Source organism: Gastrolobium bilobum, unplaced genomic scaffold (assembly GCF_033153095.1).
Source record: "Gastrolobium bilobum isolate Gb01-03AN ecotype WA unplaced genomic scaffold, APGP_CSIRO_Gbil_v1 utg12160, whole genome shotgun sequence".
NCBI lineage: Eukaryota > Viridiplantae > Streptophyta > Magnoliopsida > Fabales > Fabaceae > Gastrolobium > Gastrolobium bilobum.
Genome location: NW_026898262.1, coordinates 98,242 through 118,769, shown reverse-complemented (window position 1 = coordinate 118,769; position 20,528 = coordinate 98,242). Strand labels below are relative to the sequence as shown.

Sequence of the window (20,528 nt, the reverse complement as noted above, 5' to 3'; positions counted from 1 at the left end):
ATTGCATAATGCATATCCCCTTGTGGCTTCCAGAAATCAATATTTGCATTTTCTTGTCTCACTCCTAAAAATATGACTTCTAGCTCTACACAAGAAAAATAGAAAGGCCCATACATAATCATTAAAACTAATTAATGATTTTATATTATATTTTTTTAATAAAAATAAAAATTAGCAACTAACCAACTTCTGTACTATCACCAGATTACTAGTGATTTTTCTCTTTAACAAATTTTCAAACAAAATTATCTTAGGATAGGAAACGGTGGAGGGGGAGTGGGGATTACTACTTATTATGTGTTTAAGAGTAAAGTAATTTTTGGTTACTTAATAAAAATTATGAAACCTATTTTAATCCCTTAAAAAAAATTGAATTGTAGTTCCCATGAAATTTAAAATAGACTCGATTAGTGAAAATTGTGATCCTTTTGAAATTCAAAGAAAACTCATGTTAATTCCTCAAAATAATTAATATTGATTTATTTTGAATTTTTAAAGGACTATGGGTCGATTTTTTTCTTCTTAAAGAATTAAATTGAAACATGTGATATTTGTTGAGAATCCAAAAAATATTTTAATCTAAAGTTAATATATATTTAGTGTGACGCTATCGTTGAATGATTCATCCGAAAGTAGAAAAATCGGAGAAGCATATAAATGGCTCCATTGCGCATAACGAAAGGATAATACTTCTAAGTTCTTGGGTAACTGTGTTAGTATGTAGGTCAAATTGACGCCAGCAAGTTATCGAATAAAACTAATCCAAGATTATAATTGATTAGTGAAGCTCAAGCTGCTTATTATATAATTCGCATGTCTTTTTCAGTCCCCGTCTCCTTTAAGTAATTCAGCACTTTGAATTTCGTAACAAAAACGGTGTCTTTAGCGTTGCTTCCCTTGAAAACACCATTCAAATTTGTATATAGATACAGAAAGGAACTTCCCCTACGCAAATTCCAATTAAATTAATTGGTAGAAATACGTAATGAAAGTTCATATTATCTATTGTCTTGTACGCAGCACAACTTCGATGCGTCATCCAAGCTATTTCCAACTATGAACTAACCCGACTCCATTTGGCATTAAATATAATTTGCAAGTTTCCGTTTCTCATAATCGTCCCACCAAATAAAAGTAAATATTATAGCTATATAATTAATAAATTCATTAAAATTCAAACACCTAAGTTTTATATGGTTAAACAGTAACAATGTCCTTTTTTACTTACACCCCTGTATTCAGAAGTAAATTTTTTCTCAATATTTATTTTTTCTATTTAAAAGACTTTATATTTTTTTCTCAATATTTTCCCCAATACTGGGCCACGAATATAAATCTCTGATGGAGTGCAAATCACAGAGGGAGTTTCTCTGTCTATAATTTTTTGACAGTATCGTTGTTTGTTTTTGATATAAATACAAACGGGAAAAAACTTCTGTCATTGCAGAAAATATTTCTCATATTATTCATATATCTGCGTACTTTATTTTTTATTTAATTTTTTAATAATAGGACCCACTTAAAATATATGCGTGTAAGAAAACGAAAGGAGAAAAACAAAGTCCATATACAAATGGAAGGCATTAAACAAAGACAGACAAAACGAAAAAGTTAAACAGAGAGGTCCTGAAAGTATCGTTTGTTTTTTTGTGTTAATACAATTTATCTTCGAAAAGAGGGGAATCTTTCATATAAAAAATATGGGGAATATTATGTTTATAATTTTTTTATTTATATATTTTTTTAAATTACACTATATTTTAACAATAAAATACTCTTAAATGAAGTTTTTCTGAGAAAATATAATATAATTTGTAAAAAAAAAAAATTCGTTAATATAATCATAAGTGCCAAACTGTCGGCATGGTATAGTTGACTCTCATGACATGCCAAAGATATCTATCTATCCACGGCCGCATGATTAATTCGGTCATCATACGCCATTGCTTATCCCAATTTGTAATTTTATAAAGCGACTACTTTGATTCTATCTGGACGATGGTTTTGATGGAGAATTTGAAAGCAATTTCTCATCGTTTTGAATTAGCCAAATACTTTTGTTATCATGTTATGCGCCCCTAGACGCATATCCGGGTGGTATGAACACTTTTGCACCTAACTTGGGTCTTACTGCGGGTGATGTGCGCGCCTGTCTCTTACTGCGGGTATGACTAGTTTTTAATGGTTTGTAGTATTTTTTAAGGGTTTTATAAGAGTTATGTTGTAGGAAAAGTGATTATGTAATATTATAGAGATTCGTTTTGCGTGCCTTAATTTTTTATTTATTTTTTTGTTTTAAAAAGTGTGGGTCCCACAAAATGTTGTGAGTGTAGGAAAGTTTGTTGTGTTATGTTAAAGGATAAAACGAAAACCCATTTTTTAATATGTTTTTTATGAAAAAAGTTTTTGGGTTTGAAACATAGATATTACATAAGTCTAATTTTTTGTTTATCTTGTACTTGTTTAATTCCGTTAGATAGTGAAATATGTTGAAAATCGACAATCACACAAAATCGAGAAAACATAAAAGAGAAAAGAATAGAGAGATTGACACGATGATTTATTCTGATTCACCCTAATATAGACTACATTCAGCTTGTGTACACACAAGCTGTACTATATTTACCTTACTGCTACTCGTTACAATCACTCGATTTATAAAGAAAATATAAATAAGATTAGAAAATCATAACAGCAGCTATTCATGGTGCTGTCCCCCGGATCTCCTAGGGTGACTCCTCTGGACCCCCGCCCGCTCATATAGGAGCGAGATCCCAGTTACCTTTCTGCTGACCCCGACAACAAGGACCCTCGTCAGTATGCGAAACATGAGTCATACCCAACAAGATAGTGAGGATTACGTTGAATGAAAATCTTTTTAATTATTTATATTATTCTCTTATATATGTATATGTTTATCTCTATCATTTGACCAAATATTTTTCTTTATCTGATGTTTAGGCCTGTTTTTTTGTTGAATAGTCAGGGGTCTCTGGTAAATATTATATATAAAGCAAAGTCTCTCGCAATATCAATAACAAAAGAGGTAGATTATATTTATAATTTTTTATTTACAAATTATATTATATGTTTCCGCAAATATATTTATAGCTGAGTCTATTACTAAAAATACATAATGTAATTTATAAATAAAAAATTTGTAAATATAACATTCTTATAATAAAATAAAAGAAAATAATAATAATAAAAAAACACTATCAATATATTTTTTCCTCTCTCGTGCAAGTATCTCCGGAATATAAATTTTGGTGGAAAAAAATCACTTTTACATAAAATTAATTGAATTTCACATTTTTTTAACAAAAAAACTAAAAGCACATTGAATATGAGATTTCAATCGTGTCCGGCTGTATTTCGGGAGAGAAATTATTATTATTTATTTCTGTGCTTATATAGAAGTTTTTAAGCAGAAAAAATATATTTACTAACACACATTATATGATATATGTGTTTAATAAATAGTGAGAGTTTTATTTGTTTCGATTTCAAATCTCATAATACATTTTACAATATATGTATTTTTTTTTTGGTAGCTGATGGATAAAGACCAATAGCACAAACAATGAATGTATTTAATATATAATATGTTCGAAAACAAATAAAAAAAAAAAACAATTTTTTTCATTGTTTTTTCTGAACTATAAATTTTTAACCATTTCTATTAGCACATTATTATTGTCATGTACACCCTTAAACCTCATTGGGGAGGAGGCTTTCAATTGTGCTAGGCTATATTCATACACATAGGAGATGAAAAATTTGCATTTTATTTTACTTCGCAAAATTATCTGATTGTTTTTTGATAGTACTCACGCCTGTCGATGATCTTATTTGGTCTTAAGAACATAAAATATTCTGCTTCTTACCGCTGTGTATCTTATTAACATTGTGTCTGATGTTACGTTTTTAGAAATGGAGACACGATTAAATATGGATCATGGCCCATGTACTGCTTCCTTTTCCATATCTTTTTGTTTTGTACATAAAGGGCCGGAAGCTCAATATAGACAAATCATTTTTATTTTTTTAAATATTTCAATCGATTTATCGTTTCGTAATTAATTTGTTTTGAGGCAGTTTATAACCGGCCAAATTATTATGTATTGCATGATTGCAACCAAATTTTCTATTTTAAGAATTGGACTTCAAGACTTACAAGCCCTTTCTTTGCAAGACATGTAGTTAAGATCCGTTGGTTCTTTCTTCATTCTCTATTAGTAGTCGAGCTTGCGCTGTGGTTAAAACCAGTCAAATAAGTAAGACTTTACTTACGGGGCTTATCTATATTATAGTGTCTGTTTTGGATTTTCTTTTTCTTTTTTTAAGCTATAAGTTACTTATAAGTATAAGTTAGGTCAAATAAATTTTAAGAAAAACTCTTATAATAAAAAGTTTTTTTTTTATAACGAAGAAAAAAGCTAAAATTTAAAAGTTCATATAGGATGAGCTTTTTATAAAGTTCTTATCTGCTTTTCTTGAATTTTGTATTTTTTTTAAAAAATAAATAGCTATAGAGATAGAGAGAGATATAATTTTCTTGAAATATGTACTTTTAAGTAATTTTTAAGTTAAATTTTTTATGTAATTACTAAATAGCTTTTAGCTTTTTTATGCTCATTTTTTAACTTTAATTTATAAATAGCTTCTAGTTTAAAACAAAAAGACACAAACAAACTGTTAATATAAAGAGTGAGCTTGGCTTATTTATCTAATATAGGGGTTTGTTGTTTTAAAGTCTGGCGTGACTTTTTAAAGGAGTGAATAGATTAATGGGCCTAATTATTATGTAAGCTAATGGGCCTAAATCGTTAAATAGGTAAACAAATATATAATTTAATCAAAATTCAATACAACAAGAAAACTATTATTATTATTATTATTATTATGGGATAAGATATTGTAATAAATAACAATCAATTAATGTTACTACGAATATTACTATCAATCAATTTCACCATAGATCGATTATGTTGATCCAACGGTTATATTTATTTCCATCTTTGTATAGTTATGATTCTCCATATTTAATGTTTAAGCATTAAATATGGAAAATCATAATCATACAAAGGTGAAAATAAAATATAAAGTATTAAATATGGAAAATCATAACCATACAAAGATGAAAATAAATATCACCGTTGGATCAATATAATCGATCTAACGGTAAAATTAATTGATAATAACATTAATTAGTTATTACAATATCCTTCACCTATTAGTATTTTTATTATTTAAATAGGTCGGTCATCCGGTCCAAAAGATTTTTTTTGAATGACTTAAAACTTATCTTCTCTGGCTAAAAAGACATTTAAAAAAACATTACCTAACTTATTTAAGCCCAAGCCAAATTAAACTTAATACAGAATACACCATAAATCTTCTATGATTCGCTTGACCTATTGGCACCCTCAATCGCTACTAAATTTAGTGGTGAGACCAAAACAAAATGATGGACCTGATTCTCAGAAATGCACCATCGATTATACACGTACCCCTGATATTTGAATCAGTTAGCAGATTGTTTCTCTCTCTTTCTCTGTACGATCTTTCTCAAATGACCGAGTGAGGCATTTTCTCGTTCTAACATCAAAGCCAGATCATTATTTTCGAAGCTGACTCATTGACTAATGGTTAACTTGACTTGATCAGGTCTGATTTTGATAATATTAATTTAATTAACAAATCATTAGTCAAATCATATAGTATAAAATTAATAAATATTAATATAAATAAAAACTATATAAAATAATAGAAATACATATCTATTCATATACTTAATCATATCCTTAAAATAAAAAAAAAGTGCGCGCTCACACAATAGAGAGTCCAATCGAAATCCAACCAATGGCCTGCATCTTCTTTTGATAATTGATGACCCAAGCCCAAACCCATTTTTTCTTCATGACTAGTGCTCCCAATATGGACTAACCCGCTCGGCTAAGTCAGCCCTTGCAAGTTAGGACTAAAAAGCTTCCCAACATAGAAGTTTGTCTAGGCGAAAAGTCTATCAAGTCTTATGTGCTAGAGTCGAATATGTAGGTTTTTCAAAAATTTAATATATATTTTAATTTTAAAAAGAGAAAAAATACAAGAGAAAATAATCAATTTTAACCCAACAAATCACCAATTGGTGGGCGAGGGGTGTATGACTCCCCTACTTTTCAACTTTGCAACAATATCTCCCCCTTCTCTCCAAATAATCAATTTTTTTTTATTGCAATGTGATTCCCCCATGTAAAGCACACCCACTTGCCGGCAAAATTGTAAGTGTCACTACCTTATTCCTTCTGACATATTTCAGAACTACTATATATGTCACAATATTGCCCTAAGACAAGAATCTATGGCCATTTGCATACTCTCCTATGCATTGCACTCTATAAGCACTTTATAAGTGACACACCATGCATCATTCTCTCCCCACCGTATACTTAGCAGAAACCACCACAACGCAGTGTTGCACCTCTTAGAATTCTGGTTCATCCTATACTAACTACTTTCTCCTTTGATTCATATAACAAATACATATGTTATGTAACATAATACAAAATTAATTTTCTACCCAAACAAACTTTGGTGGGACCCATCATGAAAAAAAAATAAAAAACAAAAGAAATGTTGACACAATATTCGATGTGAGAGTAGGAATGCTTTTCTATATCATGTTACATGATAGAAACATTGCCCAACAATCAATCATTCCTCTAATTTAGGATAGACACTTTTGAACCCTTATAATACATAAACTTTGATATTTCACTATTTTTAGTCGTTTCATTAGAAAACTATTATTTCACCTAAAAAAATAATTTAAAATCTATTGAAAATCTAAAAAATCAGATAAAAATCAATCTTATATATATATATATATATATATTGGTAATTAAATTAATCTTATATTTTACTAAGAAATATCCCTATTTTATGTGTCATCTTAATATATATATATATATATATATATATATATATATATATATATATAAAAGAAATATCCCTATTTTGTGTGTCATCTTAATATATATATATAATTATATATATTTATAATTATATATATATATATAATTCTTCCTAAATTTATTAGTATAAATAGATTGGAATATATAATCGATGAAACACACAAAATTCAAATTAAATAAATATTATTTTAATTAGAACTTACAATTTAAGATTGAAATGAAATAAAATTGATATATAAGTAAACTAATAGTATTTAAAGGATATTTTATTAATGTGTATTTTTGGTATTTAAGATTAGTGTATGTAATAAAATATGTTATTTTTTTATAATTTATTAAATATCAATGCACTTTGATTGTTAATTTTTTAGAAAAATAACTATAAAATATTTTAAAAATAAATGGTTAAAAATATGAATATTGTAATATATATATATATAGGGGAATGATCCGTTTATAAAAAAATTTACAAATTTTTACAAATTACACTATGTATTCCCGGAAGTACATAGTGTAGTTTGTAAACAAAAAGTTTGTAAATATAACCCTCCCCATAGATATCTCTCTCTTGTGTGTGTGTGTGTAAGAAAAGAATGAAGAATCAAAAAAAAAAAAAATAAGATAAAAAATTTATAAATAAAATAATTTAAATAATGAAAATTTAAGCAAATACCATATGATAATTTTTTGGGAATAAATTTTATAATATTTATAGATAGATTATACATTCTTAGGGTGCAATTGGTACATGTTGATGTATAGCACAAAAATAATAATTCAAAATAAGTATTTGAGTCACATGATACTGTTGTGTATTATTAATGATTTAATTACTAATGTACAAAACTACAGATTTTGTAATGTCCGCGGTTTAATATGCATAAGTACTTAATAAAATGACAATATTTATTGCAATAAACTTTGTGTTGTGCAATGTTTAATGTATTGTAGAGTTTTAAAAATAAAGATTTTTTTAATTTTTTGCAAATAAATTTTTGTAATTTAATTTAACAAATAACAAAAATGAATATTCAAGATTGTGTGCAGACTCTTAAACTATTTTTTTATCTAATATTTATATTATTTGAAAAGTTAAATAAAATATAATTTTTTTAATAATATATACTATTTCTTAAATTTTTAACAAATCATAGAAGTGCCATTATAAAGGTCGTTGTCATTATAAAGTTATTTGAATTTGTGTTGATAAAAACTGCTGCCGATGCAATTCATGATCCAAATGGCAGAAGCTAATAAATCATATTTAACATATTATTTTATAACAGAAAAATGAATTTCAGGAGCTGAGGTCATGCGCAATTTATTTTTCCTATTCAAACAGATCCTTGTAATTGTAAGCGTAGCCAGTGCATGTGATGTGTTGGGCATTTTCTATTTGTTTACGGTTCCAGAATATTTGAAGTATTTAAACCCAAGTTGGAATGATTAAGTTGCTTTCAATCTCAATCACATATGTAACTCCAAAAAGGTTCTACAAATTGATGGAACCGCGCGTTCAACCAAGTTGGAACGACCCACAGTTCGTATCATGATATATATATGCTCGGTACCTAGACTTTTCCATTTAAAGGATGCAAGTTAATATATAATTGTTTTTAACCCCTATTTAAGTTTCTTTCAATCTCAATCACAGATGAAAGTCCAAAAAGGTTCTACAAATTGATGAAACCGTTCAACCAAGTTGGAACGACCCACAGTTCATATTATAATGTATATGCTCCCCACAAACAATTTCCATTTAAAGGTTGCAGTTATTATAATTGTTTCGCCCCTATTTCTAAATGTGTCGCCTTATGGTTTCTGAACCAAATTAATTGGACTTTTATTTTAATTAATTCATAAGATTTAAAAGTTCATTGTATTTGCTCAGTGAATGTCTTGGTATATCGTAATCGCCGCGACATGAGTGACAAATGACGTTCCATTATAACATTTATACTTTATATCCTTAGACTTTCTTACAGCCATGATGCATAAAGGTTAAAGACAATTATTCTTCGCTTGCATGTCCACATATCCTACCCATCCAATGGCTGAAATTTTAAATATGACCTTTATCTGTGTGTTTCATTCGATTATTTATGTTAATCCATTGAATTAGCGGCAACAATATCGTCGGTCATATAAATGCATGACTGAATGGCGTTAACTACTATCTCTTAAATTTGTTTGGACAGTAAGAAATTGAAGGCCAAAATGGGTGGAGATTTTGGAGTTTGCTTTATATCGCTAAGAGAGTTTCTCAGCCGATTATTGTATGTTCAAAGTGATATGTGCTTGATACATTAAATTATATGCATTATATTTATATTTTAACAATTGAGCTTCAATATGATTATAGAATTTATTGCTTATTTATATGTTTATCATACTTCAGCCTTATTTAAAAAACGTAAATATGTAATTGAATAGTAAATACTATAAGAATGACTTTTTAACATCGGGGACTTGCTATTAGAAACTTATTTATAATCTTTATTTTAATTTTTACCTTACAATTAAAATTTAATCATATATGATATAATTTAAAATTCTAATGTTATCGTAAATTATTTCAACTTATAGTTAATCGTTTAAGTAGAACTACTTTTGAAAGTCGAAAATTCGGTATCCATATTTATATATTTAATATTTAAGCTAATAATTATCAAATCAATATTGCTTGTCAACTGGAAAGTGACCCTAGCTTGAAATAATTCAGCACTGCATAAAAGACTTTAAAATGTAATTAAGAATAACGAATACAACCTTAGCAGTCAGTGAATTACAAACGGGAGAAACAGCATTTTTGGCACACTTACAGTGATTGTAATTGAGCATATATATATATATATATATATTATAGTCATTTTACATGAATATTGGTCACATTTTTTTGGAGAACAATAAAGTTTAAGTGGAGTTAGTCACCCATAATATTCCCACTTTGACAATTTTTAAAAGGATTTATATATCATCTGTCAACAAAGTTTTTATATGGGCTAGGAGAGTAAAACATATAGATCAATGACTAAAAATAAATGTAAGAATAAGAATAATCTGCCGTGGTCATTATAAAATTAAAAGAATTATGCTTTGACCAATCAGTCTTCAAGCGAAGCCAAGGAAGCCAATGTGTAAATTTTGTCAGCGTCCGTGCTAATATCTGACTAATCATTTTGATCCCGAACATCCAATTGGACATAGGAGCAAAGTTTCCAGCTAATTAACTTACAGCCACATGAATAGGCTCTAATCTAAACTCTAATATAAAGCTTCTAGCGGTCTAGCTTAATACCAGTGCCTTAACGACATCAACTACTAAAAACATAAACCAAACAATAACATAATTATATGTAGGTCTAGTTATTACAAAGATTGAAATTAGGCGTAGCCTATAGCCCTATATATACTGATTATTAGCAGAGAAACTGAGAGGAAATTGTTCTCTTCTGAAGCTTTCTTTTTCTTTCCCTTGTTGCTAATATTCTCATTTGAAGCTATGGCATGTCAGGGCTCACTTGACAGCGCTATCGAACGACATGCATATATATATGAAGCATCGCGAATCTGTTTTAACTTTACAGTGCTCCAACTGATATAGTTTCAATGAATTGGGAGCGTTGATATGATTTTTGCCACACGAGTCGGGCGTTTGACAGAGGAGAAATTTTTTTTTATTCGGGAGTCTCGATTTTTAAAAATATGATAAAAATATTCAGTTTACGATAATATCTATAAATAAAAAATTTAAAAAAATTCAGTTTCTCAAAAATTCTAAAAAAAATCGCGTCCCAAACGGCCCCTTAAGTGTTTTGTTTGAATAAAGCGTGGATCATACGATTTAATTAAATATAAAAAATTCATGTGAGCATGAATTAATATTAATATTATAAAGTAAGTAACGTTAAAGATGTTTTAAGTGAATCAAAAGATTTACAATAAAATTTGATAAATAATATACCAAGCTTAAATAAGGCTTAACCCTATATTTTCCTGACCTTATGTGGCCTTCTAGCATAATGTCAATTATTGTTTCATCTAGATGTATGCTGAAAGTATCGGAATTTAAATACATTTGTGATAAATATATGGGAAAATTATTTGTTCTTTGACAAAAGTATTGTATTATTTTATTATAAAACAATTATGTTTTATGGTGATAAAGATTTTCCACACAATGAAAAAATAAAAGATTATTGTAGGTAAGTCAGAGAGGTTATTAATAAAAAATATAGAAAAATTTATTTATCCTTTTAAATGATATAATTTGTGTCATTTTACTTTCATAAAGAAGTGAGACCCATAACATTATTTTTTTTGTCTACTCTCTCTCCCTCTTGATTTATCTCTTTTTTTTACTTAAAATGACACAATTTTACAACTTTTAAAATGATACAATTTTACAGCTTTTAAAATGAGACACATTTTTCATAATACTGAAATGAAAAAAGAGCAAAATGTCATGTAACCAAATTGATCTTGTATGGACTTTTCGCAAAGGACAGAAAAAAAAAATAGAAAACAACTTGAAGCGGCAAACTTGTGGGCTTGTGGCAGTAAAACTAAAATTGGCCCAGGAGATATGTGCAGAAACACCTGCGAAGAGAAATATTAGTAATATATTATTTATATTTAAATATTATTATATATAACTTGTGCTCATTTCACTGATAAAAATACATTTAAGTTATTTAACGAGGTTTATTTAAAATTTTACATAATAATAAAAAATTATTTTAAAATTGTCAATAAATAGATTTTCGACCATCCTATGTAGAACATTACGCGGTTCCCAGAATTTGAGTTGCTTAAACGAGTCAACAAGCCTATGAGCGAACAGGGCTTTTAGCTGAATTAATAAAACCAAACCTCTGACAAAGTTCAGTTTGCTTAACACATTATTATTATACAAATTGGTATAAATTATAGGTTATCTTGTGCCCGGATGATGCGGTCGGAGTTGCTGGTAGCGTGTTTTGTGGTTAAACCACATGCAATTAAGCAACCGAGACGTGTTGAGTACTTAATTGGATACAAATCTGGATTATCTTGTTTTCATTAGCCGTGTCATCCAGAAAAGGACAAAATCGCTATATGTCTTAGAATAGCAGGAACTATCTCTCTAATTGCCAGGCGTTAATAAGTTGTGATATAATTTAACTTATATATAACTCAAATGTGGCTCATTATAGATTGAATTTCAAATGAGTTAACATGACTTAACTCACTTCAATAATGAACTAAGAAAAATAAACTGTGTTCACTCTACTTTAATAATTTAAAATGACTGTGCACGCACTTAAAAATTTTCTAATTAAAAGAAAAAAATACATTAAAAGAAGAAGAATAAAGGATGTGATAGTTTTGCAGCACCTGAGGCTAACGACATCGTGGAGGAGGATAAATCGTAAAAAACGTAGTTATAAATTGAGATTTAAATTATCATAGTCAATGCCGTCAAACTTGAATAATCAGAGAGTTAAGCAAATTAACTCGCTAATTATAACTTAATTTGGCAGATAACTCGCTCTAGTCACGCCTGATTTGAGTTAAAATACATAAATATTACTTGTCAGTGAGTGTCTGATTTAAATTTTATGCACGGAATGTTTAAAAGTCTATAATATTATTTAAAGAAAACAATGTATCATATTATTTTACTATTTGAAGTATTTTACTTTTAACAATTTTTTTATAAAAGTTTACAATATAAATCATTAATATAAACTATAAATTATAAATTGGATCAATGATTAATAATAAATGTAAGACATATTTTTTAGTACATAAATGTAAGACTTTTAAAATCTACATACAATGCCCAACTAACGCTTATCATTTGTTAAAAATGTTTGATTTCAATATTTTATTATTATTAATTAATTCCAACGGATCCTAATTCATATTTTGTTCACTTTTAATATGTTTTTTTTTTTCTATTCCTTTAATTTGAATATAAAGTATAAATTGGTACTAAACAGTAATCATTGTTAATTTGAATCTCCTCCCCCTAATTTTTTTTACAAAAAAAAAAAACACGGTAATGTTTTTTATACGCACACATGAGATCCAAGTACTGAACGAATCATTGCATGTGACTAATAACTTGATACTATACATATATTTTCACGACGATAAAATTCGTCTAATCTTTGAATAGGATTTGCAAAATATAACATTTTTTTATGGGAAATGATTTGTCATTTTAAAGAAGGTAATTTATCTCCTTTTAACAATTTATAACTATATATTAAGGGTAATATATAATTATAACATTAAAGTTATATTTTTTTTTCTCTTCAAACACTGTTTGCTATCGTGAAAAGTGAAAAAAGTATAATTAATATTATAACCATATATTACCCTTAATACATAATTATAAATTGTTAAAAGGATATAAGTTATAGGGGTTTGCATTTGTTATTTAACATGACACAATAATTTTTTTTACACACACAACATTTTGTGGGGCCCATACTTTTTGAAGAAAAAAGAAAGAAAAAATTATGGCATGCAAAACGAATCTCTATAATCACTTTTCCTACAACATAACTTTTATAAAACTCTAAGTTACATCTTTTAAAAGGATAGACTTTTAACCATTTTTTTTATCAAACGTCATATATATATATATATATATATATATATATATATATATATATATGGAAAATATTTCCTCCTTTTAAAGGAAATTTTTTTCTCCTACTAGTAACTCATAACATAAGTGGGTCCCACTTTGAATTTTTTTTCTCCATCCCACAAGAGTTCAACCCAATGCTTTATTTCTGTCCTAGTTGATTCCGATTCGACATTAGAAGCAGTGGCGGACCTGTGTATGTTTTTGTGTGTGCAAGTGCACACACAAATTTTTTGAAGAAAAAAAAGAATCAAATATATTTTGGGTCATTAACAAAAATTACAGGACCCAATTTAATCTCTTAAAAAAAAAGTCGACTCGTGATTCCTTTAAATTCCAAATTAGACCCATGTTAACCTTTGAGGAATTAATGTGGGTCATTTTGAATTTCAAAGGACCATGATTTTGATTATCTGGGTCTATTTTTGAATTCTGAGGGATCACGAGTAGACTTTTTTTTCTAAGAGATTAAATTGAGGCCCGTAATTTTTGTTGAGGACCCAAAATTTTCTATTGTAACAGTTTAGTTGACTCTTAATTACTTTTTTTATATTAAGTTAAAAATTTTTTATATATATATTCTTTTGTATTTTAATATATTTAAAAAAAAAATTAAATTTTTTTCCTTTATTCTTTTATTCTAAGTGTGCAAACATTAAAAAAAACTTCTAGGTCCGCTATTGATTCGAAGTATATTGATTTTTCACCAATAACCTAATATCTTTATCTGTGAATACTGGATATTTTATACCATTCATAAATATACAATGGATACAAAATACACACACCTTAGCGCCAGGCACAACGGCCCCTGGTGCAACAACAAGCACCAGTTTGACTTGGGGGTGGTGATTTAGTGGCAGTAGGCGGCAAAGTTGCTTTGTTATGCTATGAGTCACTAATAGGAGAAAACTTTTCTCCTTTAAAAAGAGAAATGTTTTCTCATATATATATGTGGAAATTATTCTCTTATATTGTAGGAGAAAGAATTCTCATACTACTTATCCTTCGATTTTCGTGTCATTTTTTTTTTAACAAGTCTAGGTCTCACCACACCTTGAGTTTATAAAATGTGATATCTTATCTCCAACAGTATAAGAAAATGAAAACTCGTATATATATAGGGGAAGAATATTGTAACAACCAATTAGTGTTACTACTAATGTTAATGTCAATCAATTTCACCGTTAAATCGATTATGTTGATCCAATGATTATATATTTCCATCTTTGTATGGTTGTGATTCTCCATATTTAATATTTTATATTTATTTTCATCTTTGTATGATTATGATTTCTAATATTTAATGCTTTGGAAATCATAACTCTACAAAGATGGAAATAAATATAACCGTTGGATCCACATAATCGATCTAACGGTAATGACACTAATTTGTTGTTACAATATCCTACCCCATATATATATATATATATATATATATATATATATTTATATATATATATCTGAGGTAGGATCCTTTGACACCGGTGTCAAATTTGAAATTTGACACCTCATCTGAGAGTCGTTAGATAAAAAAAGATCAACGACTCTGCTTTGCAAGCATGTAACACCATTGATCTTTTTTGATCTAACGACTATCAGATAAGGTGTCCAATTTCAAATTTGACACTATATATATATATATATATATATATATATATATATATATATATATATATATATATATATATATATATATATGGACTTATCGTTTCTCAAGCTGCTTGAGATAATCTTATCTCTGGCTACTAAATCATAACCGTACAAATATGGCTCATTGGTGATAAAGGAAGAGAGAAAAAAGAAATCATAACCATTCAAAGGTGAATCAATTAATATAAGGAAACAAATAAATAAAACGACGTAGTTTTGGAGTTGCCGAAGATAAACTTATCTCAAGCTGCTTGAGAAATGTTTTTCCCCATATATTTATAGGGGTTTGATTTTCTCATGTTGAATGAGAATTCAATTCTCATGTTGTAGAGATAAAAAGCATGTGGGACCCATGTGTTAGAAAAAATTATATGTAGGACCCATGTCAGCATAGAAATCGAAGGGTGTGTAGGAAAATTATAATTCTCATGTTGAATGAGAATTATAAAACCCATATTTATTTATATATATATATATATATATAGGGTTCGCTTTTTCTGCATTTACTGCAGATAAGTTATCTGCAGTAAGCCCAATACGACGTCGTTTTGGGACATAAATCATAGTATTTTTTTAATTATATATAATTATATAATTATATATATATATATATATATATATATATATATATATACACACACAGAGAAGACACAGTTTTCTTTTGAACTATTCTGTTGGCGTGGGACAGAGTGAACCAAAAAAATTATGAACTTATTATATTCGCAAACCTAATGAGTTTGATGAAAGTTATTATACCGCAGTTATCTAGCAAATAATTAAGATGCATATTCTTGCATAAATTAAGTATAAATATACGTACGATCAATATCATTGAAGTAAGGGGAGGTACGATTCATATTTAGAAGAGCAAGGAAATGATACGCTGGCTTTCATAAAAAGATACTCAGCACAGTTTAAGACTTAATCAGTCATCGAACCCCATAATCTACATTTTTTTCTGATACATTCAAAGGGATGCCAGTTGGGTTTGGATTTTTCTTTATTATAATAATCATTCTGTACTCGTATACCAAAGATTATAGCAGTGGAAATATAATAAACACTGATGGAATAACTCAAAATCTGATTAGAATGGTAATAAACAAGTATTATGGTGTTAGCGATATTCCGCAGAAGGGAGACCCAAGAAAAAAGGGAAGAAGACCTAGAGAATGTCTCATCGAGATGTCGTCAAATGGTTAATTAATAATGTGATTCTTTGCGTAAAACAAAAATGTCATTGGTACAAGTAAAATAAAATGGTCCGGTATCACACATTTGTATAAAAAAATGTAAAAACTGTATTATACATTTTCATTTAATTTCAATATAATATAAGAATGTTATCTTTACAAATTTTATATTTATAAACTCTTATAAATTATCAGTATTTTTTTGATAAAATACTTTTGCGTGAAATTTTGTCAAAAAATATATAGTGTTGTTTATAAAAAAAAAATTGTGGATATAATCATATGTTATAAAATATAAATAATATCATATAAAAAAATTATTTATATTTTATAACATATTATCATTGTTGTTTATAATACATTATCCTATCTTAAATTTAAATAGTATATCCAAATTAAACTCCACATTTAAACTTACATGAAACATTAAAATGTATATTATTTAATTAGTTGAAAACAATAATAGAAAAAAAAAAGATTGCAGGGTCCTCGGGAAGGGAAAAGAGACAGAGGTGCATCGTGTTTGAGGTAGATGATTACAGAGTGGCCATTTGTGTGGTCACATGGATTCCTCAAAATTCTGGAGCTTGTACGTACGACACTTGAACTGTTTCGTTGGGATAAATCTTTAGTACATGTTATTAAAAAAAACCTAATTAGATACATTTAAGGATTTTATATTTCTCGTTCAACATGAGAATTGAATTCTCATGTTGTAGAGATAAAAAGTATGTGGGACCCGTATGTTAGAAAAAATTATGTGTAAGATCTACATTAGCACAAAAATCGAAGTGTGTGTAGGAAAATTTAAAATCTCATGTTAAATGAGAATTATAAAACCCTACATTTAATGCATCAAAAATTTGTCGTTTGGTTGCTGTTTTTTTATTTTTATTTTATGTCCTCTGCATTTTTCTCTTCATTTGTTCCATGAGATGATACAATATGTATTAGGCACAATTAATTAAAAAATAATAATAAAATATGATAATACTTTTGTTGAAAATATTTTGAGTTTTTTTTTTTCATGCTAATGTAACCATTATTCTTGTTGAATTTATGGATCTTCTCAGAATGCTGAGTTATCCCAATCTTTTGGTCTCTTTCTCTTTTTCATGTCCGATTATCCGACCACATTATTGCCAAATGAAAGCATAGACCCATTAAAATTGATAAATTAATGTAATAATTGATTATAGGGTAATGTATCGAACTGCTGATTAAAGCAAGCACTCGTCCACAGTTAAAGGACCACTTTGTCCTTCAGCTTGACAAAGTGTATACATGTCGAAAGAGTGTCCTTAGTGGAACGATGCACTGTTCACGTATTAGGTATTATTCGGATGTAGTAATATATAGTATACATCGGTTTTTTTCCTATGCTTTTGGCTTGTTGCCAACCAACCATTTCTTGTTGTTTGACAATTAAAATTAGATTATTGGATTATATATGTTATTTTCAGCTATAGTTTATTTATTTTTTTTTTAATTTATTTTTGTTTTCATGTATAATTGAGTATGATCGAATCGAGGATAAGATTGCGTTATTCACGAAAGAGATTGAAGTTTGATTTTTTTATTTCATATACTAACAAATATCCATCTTATAAGTTTATTAAATCCATCATTTAAATTAGCTTCTTCTTTTTTTTAAAAAAAAAAACCATGTATCTAAATGGGGATTTTTTGGTTGGAAAACAAAAAACAAAGTGTGAACTTTTTGAGAATAATAACAAAGCTAAACACAAATTTAACTGCACTGCAACCATTTTTATGATTTCTTTTTGGGTTAATTTTTATGATGTAGTTATGTAGTACATAATAAGATGGAGTTTTAAAAACGTTATTGTTTAAAAGGATTGCAAAAAGAAAACTAATTCATCGCCAGTACTATTACAAATTAAGGAATTAACAAAGTGCCAAGAGAATCTCTCTGTATCTGTGAGTGTCTCTGTGTGTTTCCCCGTGGTTGAGTTTGTGAGTAGTAGTCTACGATGAAACCTCACGTGCAGTGAGTTGTAGCATTTTGTTTCTTTGAAACTTTGAATAATCATCTTTAAAGGCAGAGAGCTTTCTTCATAAAGCGAGAATAAAAGGGCCAGTTTGTTTGGTCTTATGGGAATGTAGTGGTTGTGCTTTTGGGTCTTAAGTTTCTTTCTTTCTTTCTCTTTGCCAAAACTGTTCCTTTCCCTCTAATAATTAACCCTTCAATTCATCCCTCTCTCTCTCTCTCTCTCTCTCTCTCTCTCTCTCTCTCTCTCTCTCTCCCTTCATTTCCTTTAACAAAAAGTAGTGTCTGTGTCTCCTTTGTAAAAACAACAGGGAGAGCTAGCTCCCTAGTAGAGTGGGGACTCTTATAATTCACAAATAATGGCACTAGATGCTGTGGTTTTCCCACAAGATCCATTTACATATGGTTACAAGGATTGTTTATACTCCTTGGAATTTCAAGCAGCAGCAGCAGCAGAAGAAGAGAAATTTCTCCTTGGAATTATCAACAATAACATTGAACAGAGTCTCAATGCAAATTGGGATTCTTCTTCTACTTCGGTGTTCAAGGACCCATGGGATTCACACTCTTCCCCTGAGCCCTGCACCGTTGATCAATCTCTCACTTTACCTTTCCCTCCTCCTCCTCCTCCTCCTCTTCCTCTTCCTCCTTCCTCCGTGGAAGCCACCACATGTCGCCGTAAACGACGTCGCAGCACCAAGAGCGCCAAGAACAAGGAGGAAATCGAGAACCAGAGGATGACACACATTGCGGTTGAACGCAATCGCCGAAAACAGATGAATGAGTACCTTGCTGTTCTCCGATCCCTGATGCCTTCTTCTTATGTTCAAAGGGTGAGTTCTTAACTAATCAAAAATATATTTTAATTAATTATTTTAATTAATTAAATATTATTAACTTAAAATTGTTTTTCCGCAGGGTGACCAAGCGTCTATAGTTGGAGGAGCCATTAACTTTGTGAAGGAGCTAGAGCAGCTTTTGCAGTCTATGGAGGGGCAAAAGAAAACAAAACAAGCACAAGAGAATAATAATAATGGCTTAAATAATGGCTCGCTCTTCGGTGAGTTCTTCACGTTTCCTCAGTACACGATGCGTGAAACTCAGAACAACACAGCCACGTCGACCATGGCTCAGAACCAGGATCAGAAACATTTGGCCGTTGCAGACATTGAAGTGACCATGGTTGATAGCCATGCCAACTTAAAGATACTCTCAAAGAAACGACCCGGCCAGCTTATGCAAATGGTTGTCGGGCTTCAAAGTCTTAGGCTCAGCATTCTCCATCTTAACGTTACCACTGTGGATGATATGGTCCTTTACTCAGTCAGTGTAAAGGTTAGTTACCTTTTTCGCAGTTTTTTTTTTTTTTTTTAATATTTCAAGTTGATCGTTTCGCAATTAGTTCAATTCGAAATGAATTCTGAAATTAAAACTTTAAACTCATTCCAAAATGATATTGATAAGGATCGAATATATACTCTCACCCACCTGTTCAGAAAATGAGCTACCATAGTTTGATTTCCCAATTTCTTGTGTCATCCTTTTTTGTTGTTTTCTTTTAATTTGAAGATTTAAAAATTAACTATTTTTCTTAATTTCTGGGTCTTTGTTTGAAATATTGATTGGAACAGATAGAGGACGGGTGTCAGCTGAATGCGGTGGATGAAATTGCTGCTGCTGTGAATCAACTATTACGTACTGTGCAATAAGAAGTGGCTTTCAATTGAGTTAAACTTTATATTAATTTTCTTTATTTAACAAAAAAAATAAAAAAAAGTGCTGTCCTTCTCTTTGTTGAGTAATTTGGGATATCTGTGATTGTGTCCATTGCGATATTAGAGGGGGTTTATATATGTCGTTCTTTATTTTGTCCTAATCCACCCTCTAATATCAGCATTTATGCTATAAAGGACTTTAATATCCTTGTTGAAATGCGTAGGGTTGTGTGTACATTCAACTGCCTAACAAGTCTCAATGAAATACAGAAGTCCATTTCAATATATAAGCTGGGAAAATGCATGCTTAGTGAGATTTAATCTCTTTCATTATTATTC

General features: G+C 29.0%; 1 protein-coding gene across 1 annotated transcript; it reads left to right on the top strand.

The window, feature by feature from the left end:
• The first annotated feature begins 18,817 nt into the window (after window positions 1-18,817).
• On the top strand, window positions 18,818-20,183 carry LOC133314325 (transcription factor bHLH96-like). The gene is made up of 3 exons (XM_061515793.1): window positions 18,818-19,307; window positions 19,393-19,809; window positions 20,106-20,183. Exons 1-3 carry the CDS (start codon window positions 18,834-18,836, stop codon window positions 20,181-20,183), a joined length of 969 nt encoding a protein of 322 aa, XP_061371777.1. The 5' UTR covers window positions 18,818-18,833.
• Window positions 20,184-20,528: the final 345 nt, after the last annotated feature.

Excerpts from the sequence above, each read along its gene's own strand:
- LOC133314325 (XM_061515793.1), top strand. The coding sequence starts at position 18,834 with ATGGCACTAGATGCTGTGGTTTTCCCACAAGATCCATTTACATATGGT. Across the intron at positions 19,308-19,392 it reads CTTCTTCTTATGTTCAAAGG|GGTGACCAAGCGTCTATAGT; the intron begins GTGAGTTCTTAA and ends GTTTTTCCGCAG. Across the intron at positions 19,810-20,105 it reads TTTACTCAGTCAGTGTAAAG|ATAGAGGACGGGTGTCAGCT; the intron begins GTTAGTTACCTT and ends TGATTGGAACAG.